Source organism: Cardiocondyla obscurior, linkage group LG05 (genome assembly GCF_019399895.1).
Source record: "Cardiocondyla obscurior isolate alpha-2009 linkage group LG05, Cobs3.1, whole genome shotgun sequence".
Lineage (NCBI taxonomy): Eukaryota > Metazoa > Arthropoda > Insecta > Hymenoptera > Formicidae > Cardiocondyla > Cardiocondyla obscurior.
Genome location: NC_091868.1, coordinates 3,938,014 through 3,960,076, shown reverse-complemented (window position 1 = coordinate 3,960,076; position 22,063 = coordinate 3,938,014). Strand labels below are relative to the sequence as shown.

The window sequence follows — 22,063 nt, the reverse complement described above, 5'->3', positions numbered from 1 at the left end:
TATTATGATACGTCGAATCAACGAAATAATTTTCGGACGAAGCTGTATGTCTAGATATACCACAAAATGCAGTTAACTTATCATTAACTGTAATATATTCCGCAGCAACAGTTAAACATGTTTCTGATCTATTTTTTAGCTTAGCTAACATTTTATACATATTACGAACATAACTATCTCTAATATTGAAACACCATCGTACGATTTTTTCTGCTTCCAATCGTGTTTCAATATGACATTTATTACTATTTGTAACATTTTGGTTGAGTAAAATATTTTTTACACTGGTCTCAAAAGAATAATGAATTTTTAAAAACTTGGTGGATCTAAATTTTACATATTTTTTAGTAATTTCTTTAGCAGTATTGTTCTTTTTCATTATAAATTCAGACACAAATGTTTTTCTCCTGTAATATCGTTCTAACTGTTTAGTACGATTATCTTGTAGATTCTTATCATATCGTTGTCTCTTTTTAGCACGATTATTTTCTACATTTTTGTGATACAAGTACCGTTTTTTAGCACAATTACGTTCTCTATTTTCTTGATACTTTTGTCGTTTTTTAGAGCGATAATTTTCAAGATCGTCTTCCTCTCGTGTACGTTTCTTATCAAATTTAATTTCAGATAAATTTGCTTTTATTTCCACCTGACGTTTAATACGTTTACGGTCCGCATCAGCCTCTCTTATTCTAATTACTGCTAATGGCAGTACCTTCTGAAGAATGCCATTTTTTAAATCTTGTGGAAAATGCTCTATCACATTAGACTCTAAAATCTTTATTAAATGCGGACGCATTTTACTACAATCATATTTTACTTTTTCGGGTTTTATATTAAATAATAACAACACAGCAAAAGCTATAGCAAAAACACCGCAATCGTTGCAGTTTGGCTGTCGTTGAACACTAGGAAATGTAATTGAATTTTTTTTTTTAAATTATATGTTGGAAATAACCTTGTCAACATTGTTAAATGATTTTCATGTACGCTTTTAGAATTAAACAAATCATAGATAAAGATACGTTTTGTATCGTAATAACTACATACCCAATGTTGTGGGCTATATAATATTTGTATATGTTTTTTATTTGGCGGAACAGCATTTATTGTCTCTGGTAATTGTATCCGCCATGTCGAAACAGGTTTATAATCTGAATAATTTTCTAATAGATTGTTAAAATGATCCATGTGGACATCACTTAATCATTCTCCTTGAACGATTTTATTTTTTTCTTTAAGCTGTAAAATGACTTTTTGCAATTTTGAATTCATGTTATTTAAATTATTAATCAGTATTTAAATTTTGGTACAGAAGCAGCCTATGATTTTTGGCGCAGGAGTAACTTATATATATGTTATTTGGCACAGAAGCAGCTTATATTGTTTGGCGCAGGAGCAGCCTATGTTGTTTGGCAAAAGAGCAGCTTATGTTTTTGGCGCTTTTCAGCCTATGTTCTTTCACATTACTTTGAAGAAAAAAAAAAGAAGCCTATGTTTTTTAGCGCACAGCCGCTTATGTTTTTAGCGCACAGCCGCTTATGTTCTTTGGCGCACAGCAGCCTATTTTGAAAAAAAGAGAGAGAGAGAGAGAGAAGAGAGAGAGAGAGAAAGGAGAGGGAGAGAGGGAAAGGGAGGGAGAAAGGGAGGGAGGGAGAGAGAGAGAGGAGAGGAGAGGAGAGAGGAGAGAGGGAGAGAGAGAGAGAGAGAGAGAGAGAGAGAGAGAGAGAGAGAGAGAGAGAGAGAGAGAGAGAGAGAGAGAGAGAGAGAGAGAGAGAGAGAGAGAGAGAGAGAGAGAGAGAGAGAGAGAGAGAGAGAGAGAGAGAGAGAGAGAGAGAGAGAGAGAGAGAGAGAGAGAGAGAGAGAGAGAGAGAGAGAGAGAGAGAGAGAGAGAGAGAGAGAGAGAGAGAGAGCGGAGAAAAATTTCTCACGAAGTAAAAACCTGTAAGAAATGTAGATCTTACAGATATACAGTGACGTTGCTACCATCACTCTATAACAGTTACAGTCTGTTAGTAACACGTGCTCGACTGCCGAAACCGCTCGGCGCCAGGCCCGTCGATCGCTGCAGTAGTTTGAGTGCGTGCGTGTGTTAACATCTGATCAGCAGCCTTCGCGTTCTAAGTTCGCAAAGTGGAGGACGCGCGGGCGGCGGGCGGCAGGAACCGGTTTTCCCGGCGATTTCAGCAGTCGAACGAGAGTTGCGTATGGTCAGCTCAACAACAGTAAACAAAGTACTCGGCGAAAAAAGTTTAGACATCTATTTAGATAAACGGTACACGCCGGACAAAAACTATACGACTGATACTAGACATTCAAGACAAGACAAAGACAAGAAGAATTTTGTTTCTTTTTTTTTTTAAATACTTTCTTATAACTTATGACTAGTACCAAGCTGGTTACTAATAAAAAAATATATTTAATCCAAGCGATCTAATGACTAGCTGCACAATTAAATTAGTTAAATAAATTTCCACTCGGGTATTTTTTTTATTCCTGGTGAAATAGTATAATAAATAAAGAGGTAATGTTAACGCATTTTGTAAAGGCACTGTTCGACGGTTCGCGACAGAAATAAATAATATTGACCAAACTGCATTCTCTAATTTCTAAGATGTGCGACATGAAATAAAGATGGGGTTTCGCAAAACCTTAGCAGAGTTATAAATTGAAAGGGAAACAATGGTAGCAAAGTGTGCATAACAACTGGCGCAACAAAGTGGAAAAAACATGCTGTTTATTTATATGACTCTCTAAAGCGAGTCGACAAGTACTTTCATCGCGGTGGCGGAATTCCGTATATACGCGATATTTGTCGGTGACAATACAACGCGTGGAGGCAATCGAAACTTTATGCGATTATTAAACGGTGACAATACAACACGTGGAGGCAATCAAAACTTTATGCGGTTGTTAAACGGTGACGAGATCGGCTGCACCGGGTAAAAGGCAATTCAATCAGTGATGGGAATTTTAGCTCCGAGCAACATCGATGTTGCTGGAGTGGGGGACTACGCATGCACGCCGGCGTCCTGTCGGTGAGCGCGCCTCGCTCGGCTTACAAAAGAGGACAGATATATATATGTTCCGTCTTCTTTGCACCGATGCAGCTACGAGTCGTTGCCTACGTCAGCCTACGAGCCTACGACTACGATAAATGCACACATCGCGCGATGCGGCCCGCGTGAATCGCAGGCACTAAGATACATGTTTCTTTGTATATTAGAATACGATGTGGTCTTCCGCACTACCCAGGAGGTGCAACTTACAGTGCGTTAGGTTTTTTAACGTACGTATAATATAGCTACCGGCGAAGGTCCACGTGGACCTTCGCCGATAGCTATATCATACCATATTTTTAATATCTTTACCATTTGTAAATTGTCCAACACGCAAAGTGTCCGACAAACTTAATATTAAATTGTTAATAAATTAACTGTCCAACACGCAAAGTGTCCAATAGATTGCATATGCTATATGTAGAAAGGATAATTTTTTATGGAAGTGAATAAAAAGGAAGAGAGGCTATATTAGTTATTTAAATTTTTATTAAAAAAAAAAAATTATTACAAAATTGATATTTAACTAGGTGTCCGCCCCGGTCTCGTCTACCGCCTCGGCCTCGACCACAGATTATTTATTAACAATTTAATATTAATTTGTTAATAAATAAATTGTGGCTGAGGCCGGGGCGGACACCTAGTTATATTTCAATTTTTTTATAATATTTCTAATTAAAATAAAAATTTAAATAACTAATATTGCCGCTTTTCTTTTTCATTTACTCCCGTAAAAATTATCCTTCCGACATATAGTATACGCAATCTGTTGAACACTTTGCGTGTTAGACAGTTTATTTATTAACAATTTAATATTAAATTTGTCAAACACTTTGCGTGTTAAACAATTTAAAATTGGTAAAGATATTAAGAAATGTGGTAATATATGGCTACCGGCGAAGGTCCACGTTACAAAACCTAACGCACTGTAAGTTGCACCACCTGGGTAGTGCGAAAGACCACATCGTATTCTAAAGGCTCATCTACACGACGAGGCGTAAAAGCGCAGCGCAAGTGCGCAAGCGCAGGCTCAAGCGCAGGCGTAAGAAGTCTACGCAGTGTTTGTCTACACGGAAATACGCAACGGCGCAACGCATGCATGAGCAGGCGCGCAAACTGTTGTGAAAAAGATATTCATAATTTTGAATAATTATTATGAGACCTGAAGAAGAAAAATTTTTTATTCTTCTGTTGTGCATGGGAGTATATATTGTGCTTTATCATCATCAACTTTTGCTACTAAATATTCAAAGACATCGTGGACGCGGTAAAGGACGAAGAAGATGGTGGATACGACCTGTGAATCGACGAAGAGAACAGCAAGGATTTTATCATAATCTTATTTTAGAAATTCAGTTAACAGACCATGAAGAATTTTTTGCTAATTTTCGTATGTGGCCAGAACAATTTGAGTTTTTACATAATGTCATAAAGCCATTGCTTGAAAAACAGACAACTGTGATGAGATTACCTCTGCCATCGAAACTAAGACTTGGAATGACATTAATGTAAGTATAGATCTATAAATGTATAATTATAGTCGATTATTCATACTCATTGTTTATGATATTATATACGAAATTTTTATTGTGCCTTTACATGTATGTAAATATTGTGTAATTTCTTCTGTATAGGTTTCTTGCTCAAGGAGGAACTATTCAAAGTCTTCATGATAAGTTCCGTGTTGGGAAGAGTACAATACATCAGGTTATTAAAGAAACTTGCAAGGCAATATGGGAAAAGCTGCAGCCTATTTACTTGCCTCAATTGACAAGGAACGATTTTAAGCGAATTGCTGCACAATTTTTTGATCATTGGCAATTTCCTAATTGTATTGGTGCTATTGACGGAAGACACATGCGCATTAAAGCACCGCCTATGTCAGGCAGTGAATTTTATAATTACAAAGGATTTTTTAGTGTTGTTCTCTTAGCAGCAGTAGATGCCTGTTATAAATTCACTTGGGTGGATGTTGGACAGTATGGTGTGTTTGCTAATATTAACAGTATTTAAAATATCAAATTTGAGAAGTTTTGTTGCAATTGTAATATATATATACATATATTATTTGTTTTAAGATTTATGTTTATTTATGTTTTAGGATCTATGAGTGATGGTGGAGTTTGGTCAAACTCTGATTTTGGACAAGCTTTGAATCATGATGAAGTGGATTTACCTCCAGATAAACCTCTTCCTGGAAGTGATATTCCTATCCCATACTTTCTTGTAGGTGACGAAGCCTTTCCTTTAAAAAAATACCTTATGCGTCCTTTTCCTGGAAGGATGCAGCAGAGACTGTCAGATAAGCAGCGAATTTTTAATTATCGTCTATCTCGAGCACGACGTGTAGTAGAAAATGCTTTTGGTATATTAACAATGCAGTGGCAAGTTTTAAATTCCCCTCTAATGTGTTCTGTAGACAAAGCGGAAAACATTATCAAAGCCTTAGTGTGTCTGCATAACATGTTAATTGACAATAAAAATAGTGGGTATTTAAATTCTGTTCAATTAGAATTAGAATTAGAAGATGGCAATATTCAGACAAGTACTTGGAAAACTATTGAAATAACAGAAAATTATTTTCAAAGACTTCGTAGAGTAGGAGCCAATAGGGCAGCTTCTGTAGCGAATGATATAAGAGAATACCTTGCTGAATACCTAGCCTCAGACATAGGTACAGCTCAGGCACCATGGCAATTCGAGCGAATATTTCGAGGTGCTCGTTTGACTTTAACTCGATAATAGTAAAAAATAATATTGATGTGTGTTTGCTTAAAAATTATTTTACTTACATTAAATTAATTATTACTAAGAGTTAAAAGACAATTTTGTTTTACTGGAGAAAGATGTTATATATATATATATTTGTTCATTATCTCAGGGTTACAATTATTATATTCAAATATTTTAAAACAAACTGTATATATTAAATACATATAGTAATCATTACACATTAATTTAATTTATATGTATGTATAATATATATACTAATTGTAAGTTGAAAAATATATATATATATATATATATATATAATTATAACATGTTTGTAAAGGTTTAATTGTAAAGGTAATTAATAAAAAACGTGTATAAGAAGTCTTTTATCATTATTTTTATTAATAAATTGAACTCTTTGTATAAAAACAATATGCCTATTAAATCTATAATTTCTACATTATAAAATGTTGAATAATTGGGATATTAAAGGTACATCAAAGACAAAACTTTCTAGACAAGTATTATTTCTGGATACGCAAATAATAAAAAATCAGTCTTTCTCAATATAATTAAACTTAGAACTATATTAACACAAATAATATATGTAATATAGTAACATACTACGGTAACAGTAGTATTAAAAAATAAATATATTCGAATAATATAAGTAGAAAATACTTCGGTATTTATCACGACAATCAAAATAAAAAGAAAATGTTCTTTCTACTAATATAATCAAATTAAAAAATTAACATGCATAAAAAACATTTTATTACATTTTTTAAAAAATAAATTATTTAAATTTAAATTAAATTAAATATATATTTTAATCTTGGTTTGTTCCTTTAGCATTTAAAAATAAAATTATATTAGATTATTATTGCATTAAATCAACGCTCATTTAGGCAATAGTCTACTTGACATTACAAACGGTTTAAAGTATTTCTTTTATTTATTTTATTTGTAAAATTATTTTAATTGGTTAATCAAACATTTTAAAGCATTTGTAGCGTCAAATAGACTTAATCACAGAAGACGAACTTTATATTCATAACATTATGAAAGTTACTTAATATATCTTTTAACAACTGCCAACATATCCATGACACATGACACTTGTTCTTTCTCATCTACTTTGCTAAGCGCAACCGCTATGGGACCTAACATTGTTTCTACATCTGAATATATATTAGGACGAGGTGCTGGCTGCAGTGGTTGAGATTGTCCAAATCTTTCAAGAGCTGAACTTAGAGATGCAGCTAGTAATGAAACATTTTTTGATGAATGAGAAAGCATGTCACTTGTCTTCTCAGAATCTCGTTTTCTTTTCTTAATAGGATCCGTTAAAGGCACTGTTTTGGTCGGCTTAATAGAAGCTGCCATAGTTTTCCAAATTGCTGGTGAAGAACCTTTTGATTCCTCACTTGTATATTGCTCTCCTTCTGACTTACATGATGTACTAGTTCCATCTGTATTAGTTATTTCTACATCTATACCTATACAACAATAAATAATCGTTTTTAGTGAAATTATATCATATGATATAAAATAATATGTATAATAATTTAACAAATAGAAGTAAAATTTGTGTATTTAACATGATTGATCTAGATTCTTTTATTTAATAATTTTTAATTAAAGAAAAAATGTATTAAACTTACTGGAAGTAGGAGAAAAGCAATACAAATTGTGATCTAGGTTTAATTCAACAGGTGAAAGTTGAGATTGCTTGTTCAATGGAATAGTAGACGAAGAAACAGAAGAATTTGATTTATTTAAAGATGATGTAGCTAAATTTTTATATTCTAGTCCATCTTGAACAATAGGTGATTGAGATTGAACAGTTATAGAATGAGAGCGAACAGCACACCGTTGAAAATTTGAAGTTGTGCTGTGAAAAATTATGTATCACTTTATAGTATCATGTAACTTTAGATTAAATTCAATTACCATGCATGTATGTACGTACTGTCGAGCTATAATATGATCCGTAAGGAATAGAAGATCGTTATAAAAGATCCAATTGGATTGATAGGTAGACGTTTCAGTTCCTGCTCCTGATTTTGGTAATGACATTCTGATCTTCTTTCTTTCCTTTCCAAACTTTTCACGTAGACGATGAAATAGTTTTTCTGCTTCCAGTCCTAAAATAAATATTTTCTTATTAGTAACAAAACAAGTTTCTAACCTATAAGCATGACTAAAATTTACTTGCCAGTAAGTGCTGGAGTCATTCTTTTTCCTATGCATGCCCATGTGAGGGATTTATCATGATTCTTACTATATCCCTTACATTTTTTAATATAAAGTTCCGCATTCGCATATACAATTTGAATAAATGTACGGATGTACATTGCACGTTCTTCTGTCACATTGTTGCTTATTCCGTAATCAGTTTCACCATATATTTCACTTTCGCAATTTTCTTCAATCATATTTTTAAAATCTATTTTATTATTCAAGATAAAAAGTCGGTAATGCAAGCACAAAAAACACGTGACTACGTAACTTATGATAGCCGCCATAGCCGGCGTAACGTGAGCGTAAGCGCAAGAAATAAAAATAATTTATTTCCATTGCGCCGTTACGTGTAGGGATCTTGGATCGGAGGTTGATGACAATGTTTGCTTTTGATATAAAATATATATTTAACAAGTACAAATTAATTAAAAGATGTTAACTGTTCGACTTCTGACCAGACAATAATTGTAAATTTTTGATTTGCAGGTCTGTTCCTTGGATCATGGAATATTTGGTATATAGAGGGTAGTCCGCTGTGTTGTTGGGTTACGGATGGCGCCACATCTACTTGGTTGGGTTGTTCGTTGCGCTGTTGGACTAAGGATGACGCCACGCGCTGTTGAACTAAGGATGACGCCACATCTCACTCCCCCTCTAGTGGACCGCTTGGAGGGACACGAAATTATTTTTGGTGGATATTGATTCTGTGTTGAAGCTGTAACAGACTAATATTGTTAATACATGATGAAGTTGATGGTCTTGCTGTTGTTTCTTGATCTTCCTGTTGCAGAAATGCTGGTTTAAGTCTGTCTATGTTGATTTGTGTTGGAGTCCCTTTGAAATTGATTTTATATAGATATGTAGAAAGTCGGTCGATAACAGGATACGGTCCTTCGTATGGTGGTTCAAGTGGTCTTCTTGGACGATCGATTCGAACGAAGACGTGGGTACAGGTGTCGAGGTCTTCGTGTGTAAAGACTTTGCGTTTTCCGTGATGGGCTGATGGTAGAGGACGAATGCTTCGCATTTTCTCTCGAAGTTGGTCGGCGAGGATGGTTGGGTATCCTGTGGGGTCTTCTGATATAAAATATTCGCCAGGTAGCTTTAGAGTTGTTCCATAGACGAGTTCGGCTGCAGAGGCTTTGATGTCGTCTTTGTAGCAGGCTCGGAGTCCTAGAAGAATCATTGGAAGGACTTCCGTCCAGTTTTGTGTCTGGTGGCATTTTATTGCTGTCTTAAGTGCTCGATGCCAGCGTTCGATCATGCCGTTGCCTTCGGGGTGGTAAGCTGTTGTTCGTATGTGGTGGCTGCCTGTCATTTGGACGAGTGATTGAAAGAATACTGCTTCGAATTGAGATCCTCTGTCTGTTGTTATGATTGCCGGTGCTCCGAAACGTGAAATCCATGTGTTGAAGAATGCTGTTGCCACAGTGTTTGATGTTGTATCCATAATGGGAATTGCTTCAGGCCAGCGAGATGTTCGATCGATCATGGTGAGGCAGTAGCGGTAGCCGTTGCTTGAAGGTAGAGGTCCTATGATGTCGATGTGCACATGGTGGAATCGGTCGTCTGGAACTGGTATATGCTCTGGAGTGCGGGTGTTGTGTCTGCCGATTTTCGCTCTTTGACATGGTAGGCATGTTTTTACCCAGTAGCTTATTTCCTTCTGCATGTTGGGCCACACGAATTGTCGAGATATCATTTTCTTAGTGGCTCTTGCGCTGGGATGAGAGAGGTTATGTGTGGTATGTATTACCTTTTTCCTGAGTGTAGCTGGTATGTATACCCGGATTTGATTCGTCGTGTCGCAATAAATTGCTTTGTCGCCATTGTCCAGGCGAAGTTCTTTGAGGTTTAGAGTAGTTTCTCCTCGTAGGATTGCTTTGAGTTCTTCATCTTTTTGCTGTTCCTCGTAGATCTCATCGGTGGAGATAATGACTGGCATGTCGACACTTTCAATCCTTGATAGAGCGTCAGCGACTTCGTTGCTGTTTCCTGTAACGTATTCAATTTTAGTAGTTATCTGGCTAATGTAGTCTAATTGTTTTCTTTGTCTTTCAGATGCCTTATCGGATGATTGGAGGAACGCGTATTGCAGAGGCTTGTGGTCGGTAAGTATGGTTAAATCTTGTCCTTCGACTTGGTGTCGAAAGAATTTTAGGCTAGAGTAAATGGCGAGGAGTTCTCTATCGTAAGTCGAGTACTTTTGTTGTGACTCGTTTAGTTTTTTGGAAAAGAAACCTAGTGGCTTCCACTCTTTTTCCTGTAGTTGTTCTAAAACACCTCCAATTGCGTACTGAGAAGCGTCAGTTTTTAGTATTAGTTTGGCGTTGTCAATTGGGTGCGCCAAAAGTGCGGCTTCTGCGAGTTGCTGTTTACTTTGAGTAAAGGAGTTTTCTGCTTCAGCTGTCCAATGAATTGGCCTTTGGTCCTTTTTGAGCTTCCTTTAGGTATTCGTTCAGGGGTGCCAACAGTGTTGCTGCGTTTTTGATAAATCTGTGATAGAAATTTACAATGCCTAAGTATCTACGCAATTCACTTATAGTATAAGGTTTTTTAAAGTTAGTTAAAGCTTGCACTCTCTCCTCGGGGGGGCAGATTCCGTGTTCGCCCACTGTGTATCCCAAGTACTCTAGTTCGCGCTTTCCGAAGACGCTTTTGGTTGCGTTGATGGAGAGTCCATTTTGGCGAAAGCGCTTGAAGATTTCTTCCAAGTGTGCTCGGTGCTCATCTTCGTTTTTGGAGGCCACGAGCACGTCATCCACGTATGCGTGGCAGAACGGCAGTCCTCTGAGAATAGTATCAATAAATCTTTGGAATGACTGGGCTGCGTTGCTCAGCCCGAAGGGCATTCTAGTAAATTCGAATAATCCGAATGGAGTTATAACAGCCGTTTTACAGACATCTTCTTTGGCTACTGGAATTTGGTAAAAGGCTTTTACTAAGTCTATTTTGCTGAAAATTTTGCATCCCGCCAAGTGGTTTGTGAAGTCATGTATATGAGGCAGTGGGTACTTATCTGGCACGGTGGAGTTATTGAGTCTGCGGTAGTCTCCGCAGGCCCTCCAGCTGCCGTTCGGTTTCTTAACCATATGGAGAGGGCTGGCCCATTGGGATGACGATGGTCGGCAAATCCCTTGTTCCATCATTCCTTCAAATTCTCGTTTAGCTGCTGCGAGCCTATCTGGAGCTAGTCTGCGTGCCCTTTCGGCTACTGGTGGTCCATGAGTCTCAATATGATGAAATACTTCGTGGGTTGGCTGGTTGATGGCTGTGGGACGAGTAATATCAATGTATTTTCTCAGGAGACTTTCGTACTTACACCCTTTGTCTACAGTTGCGATTGTTGTTGCAGTTGTTGTTTTGATCGGAGTGTTGGTGCTGAGGAGTGTTTTTTCATCGATCAGTTTTCGCCGTTTCAGGTCCGGTAACAATCCGTGGTGTCCCAGGAGATCTGCGCCTATGATCGGATGTCGCACATCCGCTATGATGAAATTCCATCTGTATTGTCGTCTGAGTCCGAGGTTCAAAATGCGTATCTGGCTACCGTAGGTTTTGATAGCCGTATTGTTTGCTGCGAAGAGTTTGAAACTCGTTGGATGCAGGGTTCCGCGAACCAACCTCTTGGGAAGAACCGATACGTCAGCTCCGGTGTCGATAAGGTAAGTAATCCCATCGTTCTTATCTGTTATTGTCAGGCGTTGAGTTCTCGGTACACCATCTTCGATCGCCTGTAATCGAGACGGCGATCTTAGTTTTCCGGTGCGTTTTTCTTCCAGGAACAAGGTGCTGCGCATTTGATGGCCTTTTCTCCAAATTTGCTATGGTAGTAGCAGAAATCCCTTTTCTGCGTTCTTCTGGGCTTGTTCTGAAATCTTCCTTTGAAGCTAACCCGGTTTCGGCTGGTACTTCGAGGGCGGCGACTGTGTCTCAATTCCCTGGTTAGGAAATTGATTTCCGTCTTCAAATCTGTCATGTTGTCGAGTCCGTTGCTCGTTTGCTGCTGCTGTGTTATAGCATTAATTGTTGTTGACCGAGGTTTGGCAATTTCAACGATTTTATCCGCTTGGGCCGCGAGTTTATCCAAGTCTTGCATTTCACTTATCGCGAGGATCGTTCGCACGTTTTCTGGCAATTGTTCCAAAAATATCGCGCGCAGTATTCCATCCGAGGCTTGTGCTCTTGCCAGGTTACGGAGTCGTTGGAGAAACACCGATGGTTTTTCGTCACCGATTTCATGACTTCCGAGCAACCGTCGAATTCTGGTCGCGGTCGATTCGCCGAGGGCAGAGATTAATCGCTCTTTTAGTTTATTATATTTCCCGGTTTCGGGGGGGTTGAGCAAGATATCGGCTACGATCGGAAGGATTGTCTGGTCTAGGTATACTATCACGAACCTGTATTTCGAATCGTCGCTCTGGATTCTGTTGATGGCAAATGCTGCTTCGAGTTGCAGAAACCATAGAATCGGGTTGTCCTTCCAGAACGGGGGAATCTTGGCGACGTGCACCGCTCCCACGGAGGTTGTGGTTCCGTCCTGGGGGTCCGGCTCCTGGATTATCATCACTGGGTTTTCTTGCTGGTTTGTTCGCGTCGTCGTCGTAGTATCAGATCCGGCTGAGGGCGGCGTATGTTGAAGTGACATCTCCGTTTCTGTCGTTGACAGCTCCTTTGTTTGATCCTGTTTCTTCGTTCCCCGTAGATAATTGTAGAATGGCACTTTCATGCAGTTTTTCTAACCTCCGACAGGATCACGTCGGGGTCACCAATTTTGTAGGGATCTTGGATCGGAGGTTGATGACAATGTTTGCTTTTGATATAAAATATATATTTAACAAGTACAAATTAATTAAAAGATGTTAACTGTTCGACTTCTGACCAGACAATAATTGTAAATTTTTGATTTGCAGGTCTGTTCCTTGGATCATGGAATATTTGGTATATAGAGGGTAGTCCGCTGTGTTGTTGGGTTACGGATGGCGCCACATCTACTTGGTTGGGTTGTTCGTTGCGCTGTTGGACTAAGGATGACGCCACGCGCTGTTGAACTAAGGATGACGCCACATACGCTGCGTTGCTACGACCACGAACAGTCTTCTTACGCCTGCGTCTGCGCTCTTGCGTCGTCTTACGCCTTGTCGTGTAGACGAGCCTTAATATACAACTTGCAAAGAGAAACATGTATCTTAGTGCCCGCGATTTACGCGGGCCGCATCACGCAATGTATGCACTCATCGTAGTCGTAGGCTCGTAGGCTGACGTAGGCAACGACTCGTAGCTGCATCGGTGCAAAGAAGACGGAACATATATATATCTGTCTTCTGCAAGTTGAGCGAGACCGAGCGTGGCCGAGCGAGGCGCGCTCACCGACAGGACGTCGGCGTGTGTGCGTGGTCCCCCACTCCAGCAACATCGATGTTGCTCGGAGAAAAAATTCCAATCACTGCTAATCTTCTGCAAGCCGTGCTCGAGACCGCTCGGCGCCAGGCCCGTCGATCGCTGCAGTAGTTTGAGTGCGTGCGTGTGTTAACATCTGATCAGCAGCCTTCGCGTTCTAAGTTCGCAAAGTGGTGGACGCGCGGGCGGCGGGCGGCAGAAACCGGTTTTCCCGGCGATTTCAGCAGTCGAGCGAGAGTTGCGTTAGGTCAGTTCAACAACAGTAAACAAAGTACTCGGCGAAAAAAGTTTAGACATCTATTTAGATAAACGGTACACGCCGGACAAAAACTATACGACCGATACTAGACATTCAAGACAAGACAAAGACAAGAAGAATTTTGTTTCTTTTTTTTTTTAAATACTTTCTTATAACTTATGACTAGTACCAAGCTGGTTACTAATAAAAAAATATATTTAATCCAAGCGATCTAATGACTAGCTGCACAATTAAATTAGTTAAATAAATTTCCACTCGGGTATTTTTTTTATTCCTGGTGAAATAGTATAATAAATAAAGAAATAATGTTAACGCATTTTGTAAAGGCACTGTTCGACGGCTCGCGACAGAAATAAATAATATTGACCAAACTGCATTCTCTAATTTCTAAGATGTGCGACATGAAATAAAGATGGGGTTTCGCAAAACTTTAGCAGAGTTATAAATTGAAAGGGAAACAATGGTCTCAGTGAACATTATGACGTCTTAAAGATGTCTTAAAGACGTCTTAAATTTTACAAGACATCTTTCAGAACTGTCTATAAGACGTCTTAAAGACGTCTTACGACCCGTTTTCTGACGCCTTAAGGATGTCTCACAGACGTCTTAAAGGACATTTTCAAGACACATTTAAGACGTTTTAAAGAAGTCTTAATTCCGTCTTTTAGGACATGTTTAAGACGTCTTTAAGACATGTGCAAGACGACTTTCAGACGTGTTTAAGACAACTTTACGCGTCCCCATAATTAATAATAATTATTAATTTAATTGCAATAAAAAATACAGAAATTAATATTGTTTTTATATTTGTTTAATTACTTAAAAAATACATATTATGTCATAAAATACATTAATGTCATAATATTGACACTGAGAGATTGAATCCATTCTCTGTATTGATTATTTCCAAAATATGTCTAGTAAAATGAAATATTTACCTGAAGTAATAATTTTTGACCAATTCAATAGCTGCTTTCTATTGACATCAGCACTCAAATAATTCTCACCTGTAACATAATAAATTTTTACATTTATTTATATATATATATATATATATATATATGTATATATTTTTCCTTACCTCAGACATGATAGTTTGCACGAACGATCGTGATAACTTTTTGAGGTTATAAGACTTACAAATCGCGCGGATTTTTCAAATGTCTTAAAGTCGTCTTAATGTTGTCTTACAGACGTGTCGTTAAGACGTCTTATCTAAGACGTCTTCACGACATGTCTAAAAATTGTCTTAAAGATGTCTTTCGGTTAAGTCTTAAAGACGTCTCAAAAATGACGTCTTTAAGACATCTTAAGACATGCATGTTCACTGGGGTAGCATTTAACAATCGCATAAAGTTTCGATTGCCTCCACGTGTTGTATTGTCACCGTTTAACAATCGCATAAAGTTTCGATTGCCTCCACGCGTTGTATTGTCACCGACAAATATCGCGTATATACGGAATTCCGCCACCGCGATGAAAGTACTTGTCGACTCGCTTTAGAGAGTCATATAAATTGTTAAACGGTGACGAGATCGGCTGCGCCGGGTAAAAGGCAATTCAACTTGAATTGCCTTTTACCCGGCGCAGCCGATCTCGTCACCGTTTAACAATCGCATAAAGTTTCGATTGCCTCCACGTGTTGTATTAACCGTTTAACAATCGCATAAAGTTTCGATTGCCTCCACGCGTTGTATTGTCACCGTTTATTGAAACTTACAGTGTAACTGATGGTTACAGTGTAACTACAGCTGAGATATTATATGTTGGTTCCTGTCACCGAATTGGAGGATCACGGCCCAATAGCGACAACCAATCAAACGCGGCAGCCAATGTCTCCGCACGAGCAGTAGTGTATTAATAGTTCGCAAGTGTAATAGCGTTACAAAATTGTAAACTCGCCTTTATGCGATTAATAACAACCGACATCTATATCAATTTGAAAAATACGTTTACTCTGTTTTTAATAATTTTCAACAGTCCTTAGTGAGATGGCAAGAAGTCAAAACAAAACGAACGAAGAAATAGAATCTTTAGACGTCATATTAAACGACGAAAATGTCATTTTTACGTAAGTAATTATTATTTTTTTAATATTTTACTTTTTATTTTGTTTTTTATTTTATATTTTATTATATATTATATTACAGATTATCATTTGGAAAAATGGATTTTGAAGACGTTCAGCCTGGGCCGTCAAGACAACTTCCTCCTCGCGATGATGTGGCGATTGCCCAAAGGCAATCGTCTCCTCGTCGTGAGGAGCAATTAGCCTTCGCCGATATCAATCGAGAAAGAGCCGGAACCGCGGCGAATGCAGGGGAAGTCGCGACCCTTGCGCAAGAAAACGCAGAGTTAAAAAAAAGGATCGAACTTTTAGAGCAAAAATTAAATAGACGTAAGTACATTTGGCATTTGGCATGAAGTACTACCGTATTTCTTGATTTTTTATTAAAAACATTTATATTAATTTTTTTTAGCTCCACGCTGGAAACGAGCTGGACAAAACATGCACACTCGCGGTGGCGGGCGAGGTCGTGGTGGACGAAGAGGTCGCGGCAACCTCTACAAAATGTACATTTTTAATTAATTAATTTTTATACCTTAGTTTTTTTTCTTTTATATTAATTTTATTTTATACTTAGTTTTTTTCTTTTATATTAATTTTATTTTATACTTAGTTTCTTATTTTTTTACAAATTTACGCATTTTTTATTTTAATTTTATATAACTGCGTATTTCATTTAAATGATATGTGACTAGTTCTTGTAACTTTTATTTATTTAATATTGTTAATTTTAGTTTGTTTTTTTTTAATTTTAGTTTGTTCTTTTTTTGATTAAATATGATACAATTAAATTTTTTAAATTAAAAAAATATATTGATTAAAAAATTTCATTAATTACACATTAGCTGTTTCAATGTAAGAAAGATTAACCGATTTATATCGGAATACGATTAAATTGTTGATGATTAAATACATACTATTTATAAAAACTTCGTTAATTACATGTTAATTTTAAGTAAAATGTAATATAATCAAATGTGAATAAAAAACTATTGTCTCACATTATGAATTTTAATTTGTTTTTTTTTATTTTAGTTTGGTTTTTTTAGTTTGTAATTAAATATAATTAAATACATTAATTAAAATTTTTAAAAGTAAATTACATATCGGAGTACGTTGTTTAAATTTTTGATAATTAAATACATAGTACATAGTATTTATAAAAAAAAGATTAACCGATTCTTATCAGAAATAAATATATATATGTTTATTAGCATGTTAATCAAATACATTATTTATATTATATATATTTTTTATATTAAATACCTTTTTGTATATACTACCCTAATAGCACATTTGCATACTCAGAATGTTCGAAGAATATCACATAAGTATATTGCGTATATTCTCAGAACATTCGAAATACGTATTTTGATGTTCTGAGTACATTATAAGAATGCTTCTATGTCCGCCTATTTTGATTAAAAGAATATACTCAAAATATCCATCCGTATCTTTGTTGAATGTTAATAGATTGTCTATAGTAAATTACGCAGTATATCATGTACGCACACACACATATGCATAACATGGTATATTTATTAGGTTAGGTTTAATTTATTACTAGGTTAGGTTGAATTAAATAAAATTAAATTGAAATTTAATGAATATATTACTTTATTATAAATTTTATATTGCATTTATATTGTTTCTTTTATGTATTAAAATTATAAATAACGAAAAATCCTATTACAATTCTTATGTTACATTTTTATTACAAAATCCTCAAAGAAGAACAAAACAGTCGTTCGTTTTACATTAATACCACCGGTGCGGACTCTGACACTCAAAAGTGACAGTCCTAGCACCCACCGGAGATATTGGTATAAAACTAACAACTGCTTTGTTAATTTTGAAAACTTTGTCTGAAAAGTGGAATAAACTAATCATTCGTTTTACACTAATATCACCGGTGCGGACTCTGCCACTCGAAAGTGACAGTCCTAGCACCCACCGGAGATATTGGTGTAAATCGAAAAACTAATTTATTCCATTTTCAAAACAATGTTTCCAAAACCAACAAAACAGTCGTTTGTTTTACACTAATATCACCGGTGCGGACTCTGCCACTCGAAAGTGACAGTCCCAGCACCCACCGGAGATATTGGTATAAAACTAACTGCTTTGTTAATTTTAAAAACTTTGTCTGAAAAGTGGAATAAACTAATCATTCGTTTTACACTAATATCACCGGTGCGGACTCTGCCACTCGAAAGTGACAGTCCCAGCACCCACCGGAGATATTGGTGTAAATCGAAAAACTAATTTATTCCATTTTCAAAACAATGTTTCCAAAACCAACAAAACAGTCATTTGTTTTACACTAATATCACCGGTGCGGACTCTGCCACTCGAAAGTGACAGTCCCAGCACCCACCGGAGATATTGGTGTAAATCGAAAGACTAATTTATTTCATTTTCTTTCTTTCTCCAGACGTTCTTTGGCATGGGCCAACCATATTTTGATGGGACTTGAAATACTTTCGTCCGTCGCATTATCATGTAGTCTTCTTATTGCACCTACAATAACACATAATGTTTATTTAAATTCTCATAAATAAATGTTAATCAAAGTACATTGTCAAAGTAAATTAATTTTACTCACACATAATTACTTAACAGATTTGTAATTGCGAGAATTTTTCTTTCTTTTTGGCTCCATACCAGCTGTAATTTGCTGCTAAATAATTTGAAAATACTTTTCTCATCAAATGGATACATGATGTCTTTATGTCGCGACATGTTACGCGAGACAATTGTTTAATCTGTAATATTAAATAATATTAGTACAAAATTTTAACTTTAGATATTATTTAGATATTATTAGATAATCGTAATGGACTTACCAGTTGTTTTCTGTAAACTTCATTGTCTTGTAATTTATTTTCCATATCTTGGAGATCGTTTTCATTTTTTAACGAAAAATCGTGTGATACGTCAATATTTTCTTTGTCTTCGTTGTTATTAAATGGAAGTTTTTCCAGAATAAGCTTTTGATGCCTTTCAATAGCATTTATTTTTAATTCAATGGCCACCAATTTTTTTATTACAAATCGTTGAAAATTATCCGTTTCTGGAACACATAAAAGAGAAAAATAATCATAAATAAATCATTTTTAAATTAATATTCACTGAATTTTAAATTAATAAAAAATGTTCAGTTACATTAATTACCTTTGTTGTTAACAGAGACATTTGAAGGCTGCGAAAGAAGAGATTTGCTATTTTCTATTAATACGTTTGGAGTATTTTGTTCATTTACAACAAATGATGCAACACATGTATCCAAGTTTTCTTCATTCAAATACAAATCTGAAAATTAATATTTCAATAAATACAAAGTTAAAGCGTTCTGTTGAATAATCTTTACAATTGTTAATGTATAACAAAATATTCAAATTATTAACTACAATTACGTGTTTTTTACCTTCTTTATTAATTACCAATACATTTGATGTCTCTGTTTCTGAACATATTGGCATATTTAAATAAGAATCGGATGTAGTAGATGTATGTGGCACATTTTCATTTTTGAGTATATCTGTAAATATAAATTTTAGTATTATACTATTTCTAACGCAATAACGTTGTTGAATAAAAATGTGACTTACTAGGCTCATGTATTTGTTTTTCAGTCATTTATACTGATCACAATACCATAATACCTGCCATATTTTTGAAACTTTCTTAGTGAATATTTTTTTAACGGGGAGGGGCCGACCTCTAAAAAGTGGTCAAGGTCACTCAGAAAAGTGACCTCTACAACATATGTCAAGATCATCGAAATCGAAGAGGATGACCCTTTTATGCATAATTACCGAAATGTTTGTGAGTGAGGAATAAAATTTTATGTAAAAAAAAATATAAAAGTAAAATGTAAACATAGTTATTTTATTTTTAATGTGAATATAAACGTAGCGATAAATTTTTGATGGAAGTGTTTCTTTTGAATTTACTGGAATATTTTTTTTTAGCTGCGCAAAATATTTAACAAAGAAATATAAAGTTATAAAAATAATAAAACTTTATTCCAAATGTATTATACCAACTTTTTTTCATAACAATTGAGCACCAATATGCAAACCAAAACAGTATATAAAATAAACTTTAAAAAATTAGTCATATTTTGTATTTTACAAGCACATTATTGATGTTATCGGTTAAAAATTTTTAATGTTTGAAAAAGCTTGAAACATCACCATAGGATGACAATCAGATAAAACTTTTACTTCAACTCTATCATTAGCAGAAATAAACAAAACAGAGCCGCGAGAAAAAATCTTGGAAGATATATTTGCTTTACCATCTATTATTAACAAGATGCTGGCAGAGTTTCTCGGTATTAAATTGTAAGTTAATTGTCCAAGCGGCAACTGTAAAGTATTAAACATAAAAAAATTAATAATACAATCAAATACAACAAATTACTTGTTATCAACAAGTACTAAATTGTTAAATAGTAACCTACAGTGATTTTAGCAACAGCAAATTCTGAAACCGGTGGACGAAATATTTGGGTAAACATATCGTCTTGGAATGATTGAATCTTGTTTACAGACGAATCACGTTCAAACGATAACACTTTGATTAAAGTTTCCACATCTTTCGGTTTTGGTGTAAGTCCAGCTCTTATTACATTATCTGAACATGCCATACATTCTATACAATCTGAAAATTACAATTCAAAGTTTATTTTTTATTTTTATTACACGTGACTAAAAATATTAGAATGTGAATTTCAAAGTAACGTACCACCAGAGAAATACGCGTGAGGTATATTTGGCCCTATATATATAGCTTCACCTGGTTGTAGTATCACATAATTAAATAAATACAATGTAAAACATCCTACATCTCCAGGATAATCATTGTATAAACGCTCTAAAATATCAGCTTTTACCCATTGCCTGTAGGATTCATCTAAAAATTGAACACAGTTATATATTTTCCAATAAAGAAAATGCAAAAACAAAATTTACATGGACAAAATGTAATAAAGGAATACAGTAAAAAAGTTTATTTAAATTTTTTTTTAATTGAAAAACATATTTTCCATGTAAAATATTATTTTTACATATACATTTTCCATGTAAAATATTATTTTTACATATACATTTTACATATACATACACAATTTGAATATGAAAATTGTTACCTGCAACACATAATCTACTTATCAAGTTTTTCAACTGTTGCTGCACTTTAGTGGAATCACAGGTCATAAGACTATAAAAACATTGTTTCAAAGCATCATCTGTCAGGGAAACAGCAGCCTGAGATAAATTCAAAATATTATTCTCTCCTACAACAGCAAACAATTCTGGAATATTGTTTAGATAATCTTTTATTTCGTCAATTGGACGAAATCCACATAATGTTTCAAAAGGACTCAAAGCTATTGCTAGTTCTGGTTTATGATTAGGATCTTTATAGATATTTGGATACAAATCATGCAATTCTTTTGCTGTTTTCTGAAATAAATTTCAATAATGAAATGTTATATTCAAAATAATATTTCTTTTTCTTATTGTGCTCATCAAAAAGAAAATATTACCTTATCTGGATGTACTTGAATTGACAAGGCTTTATCAATAGATAAGACTTTAAAAAGAAAAGGTAAATCACAGCCAAATAATTCTACTTCTTGGCGACCTAACGTTTCAATGTTTTCTTCGATGTACTTCTGAAGAGGAATATTGGTATCTTTCAAATATGATGGACCATTTTTATGAGTTCCCATCCATAATTCTGCATAATTCATTTGTTCATCTACTAGGAAATCAGGATTAACTGATTTTAATAAAGATGCTACGATACTGTTTGTACCGCGTTTTCCCCAATCATATGTTTGAATTGCACATTTGAGTTCCATCTTAAAATAAAGCAAAATATATAAATTCATAACTTATAATTTTGAGATAAATATGAAAAAGACAAGCACCTTGTCGATCTCTTAAAAAATGTGTACTCTTGCTGATTTCGACGTGTAGAATACGAATCTGAAATTAAAAATCGTTCTTTAATATTGCAAAAGTCATTACATTTTAAATATCGATACTTACGAGGTTAAGTAGTTTATCAAATATCAAGAGGCACGGTAGCATCAACACTAGTCTAACCACCAATGGAAGCGTAGCGTTATCTCCGACTGCTCTGACATTTAGGTGGCGACATAAGTAAACATTTTTTTTATCGAAAAATGCATGATTATTTAATCCGTACTATTTTGTAAAGTTATAAATATGCAATTCCGTTCAGTAATCTCGGAGAAATGCGTATATAAGATGTGGTCGGTAATTGATGCCACTTTAGGATCCCCGCCAA

The 22,063-nt window shown here is 35.3% G+C and overlaps 4 protein-coding genes across 4 annotated transcripts; 1 reads left to right on the top strand and 3 right to left on the bottom strand.

Annotated features, from left to right (window-relative positions):
* Positions 1–4,045: 4,045 nt before the first annotated feature.
* Positions 4,046–6,171, top strand: LOC139102877 (putative nuclease HARBI1). The gene is made up of 3 exons (XM_070657052.1): positions 4,046–4,567; positions 4,694–5,043; positions 5,161–6,171. Exons 1-3 carry the CDS (start codon positions 4,215–4,217, stop codon positions 5,799–5,801), a joined length of 1,344 nt encoding a protein of 447 aa, XP_070513153.1. The 5' UTR covers positions 4,046–4,214; the 3' UTR covers positions 5,802–6,171.
* Positions 6,172–6,445: 274 nt separating this feature from the next.
* Positions 6,446–8,299, bottom strand: LOC139102880 (uncharacterized). Its single transcript, XM_070657056.1, has 4 exons — positions 7,990–8,299; positions 7,744–7,918; positions 7,436–7,665; positions 6,446–7,270 (listed from the first exon to the last, which is right to left on the bottom strand). Exons 1-4 carry the CDS (start codon positions 8,297–8,299, stop codon positions 6,840–6,842), a joined length of 1,146 nt encoding a protein of 381 aa, XP_070513157.1. The 3' UTR covers positions 6,446–6,839.
* Positions 8,300–17,338: 9,039 nt separating this feature from the next.
* On the bottom strand, positions 17,339–19,615 carry LOC139102882 (uncharacterized). The gene is made up of 6 exons (XM_070657059.1): positions 19,351–19,615; positions 19,167–19,280; positions 18,914–19,051; positions 18,586–18,812; positions 18,345–18,504; positions 17,339–18,259 (listed from the first exon to the last, which is right to left on the bottom strand). The coding sequence occupies exons 1-5, from the start codon at positions 19,376–19,378 to the stop codon at positions 18,355–18,357; spliced, it is 657 nt and encodes a 218-aa protein (XP_070513160.1). The 5' UTR covers positions 19,379–19,615; the 3' UTR covers positions 17,339–18,259; positions 18,345–18,354.
* A 125-nt stretch (positions 19,616–19,740) lies between these two features.
* On the bottom strand, positions 19,741–22,024 carry Mpi (mannose phosphate isomerase). The gene is made up of 7 exons (XM_070657055.1): positions 21,802–22,024; positions 21,681–21,738; positions 21,294–21,611; positions 20,895–21,210; positions 20,492–20,659; positions 20,208–20,407; positions 19,741–20,112 (listed from the first exon to the last, which is right to left on the bottom strand). Exons 3-7 carry the CDS (start codon positions 21,609–21,611, stop codon positions 19,900–19,902), a joined length of 1,215 nt encoding a protein of 404 aa, XP_070513156.1. The 5' UTR covers positions 21,681–21,738; positions 21,802–22,024; the 3' UTR covers positions 19,741–19,899.
* Positions 22,025–22,063: the final 39 nt, after the last annotated feature.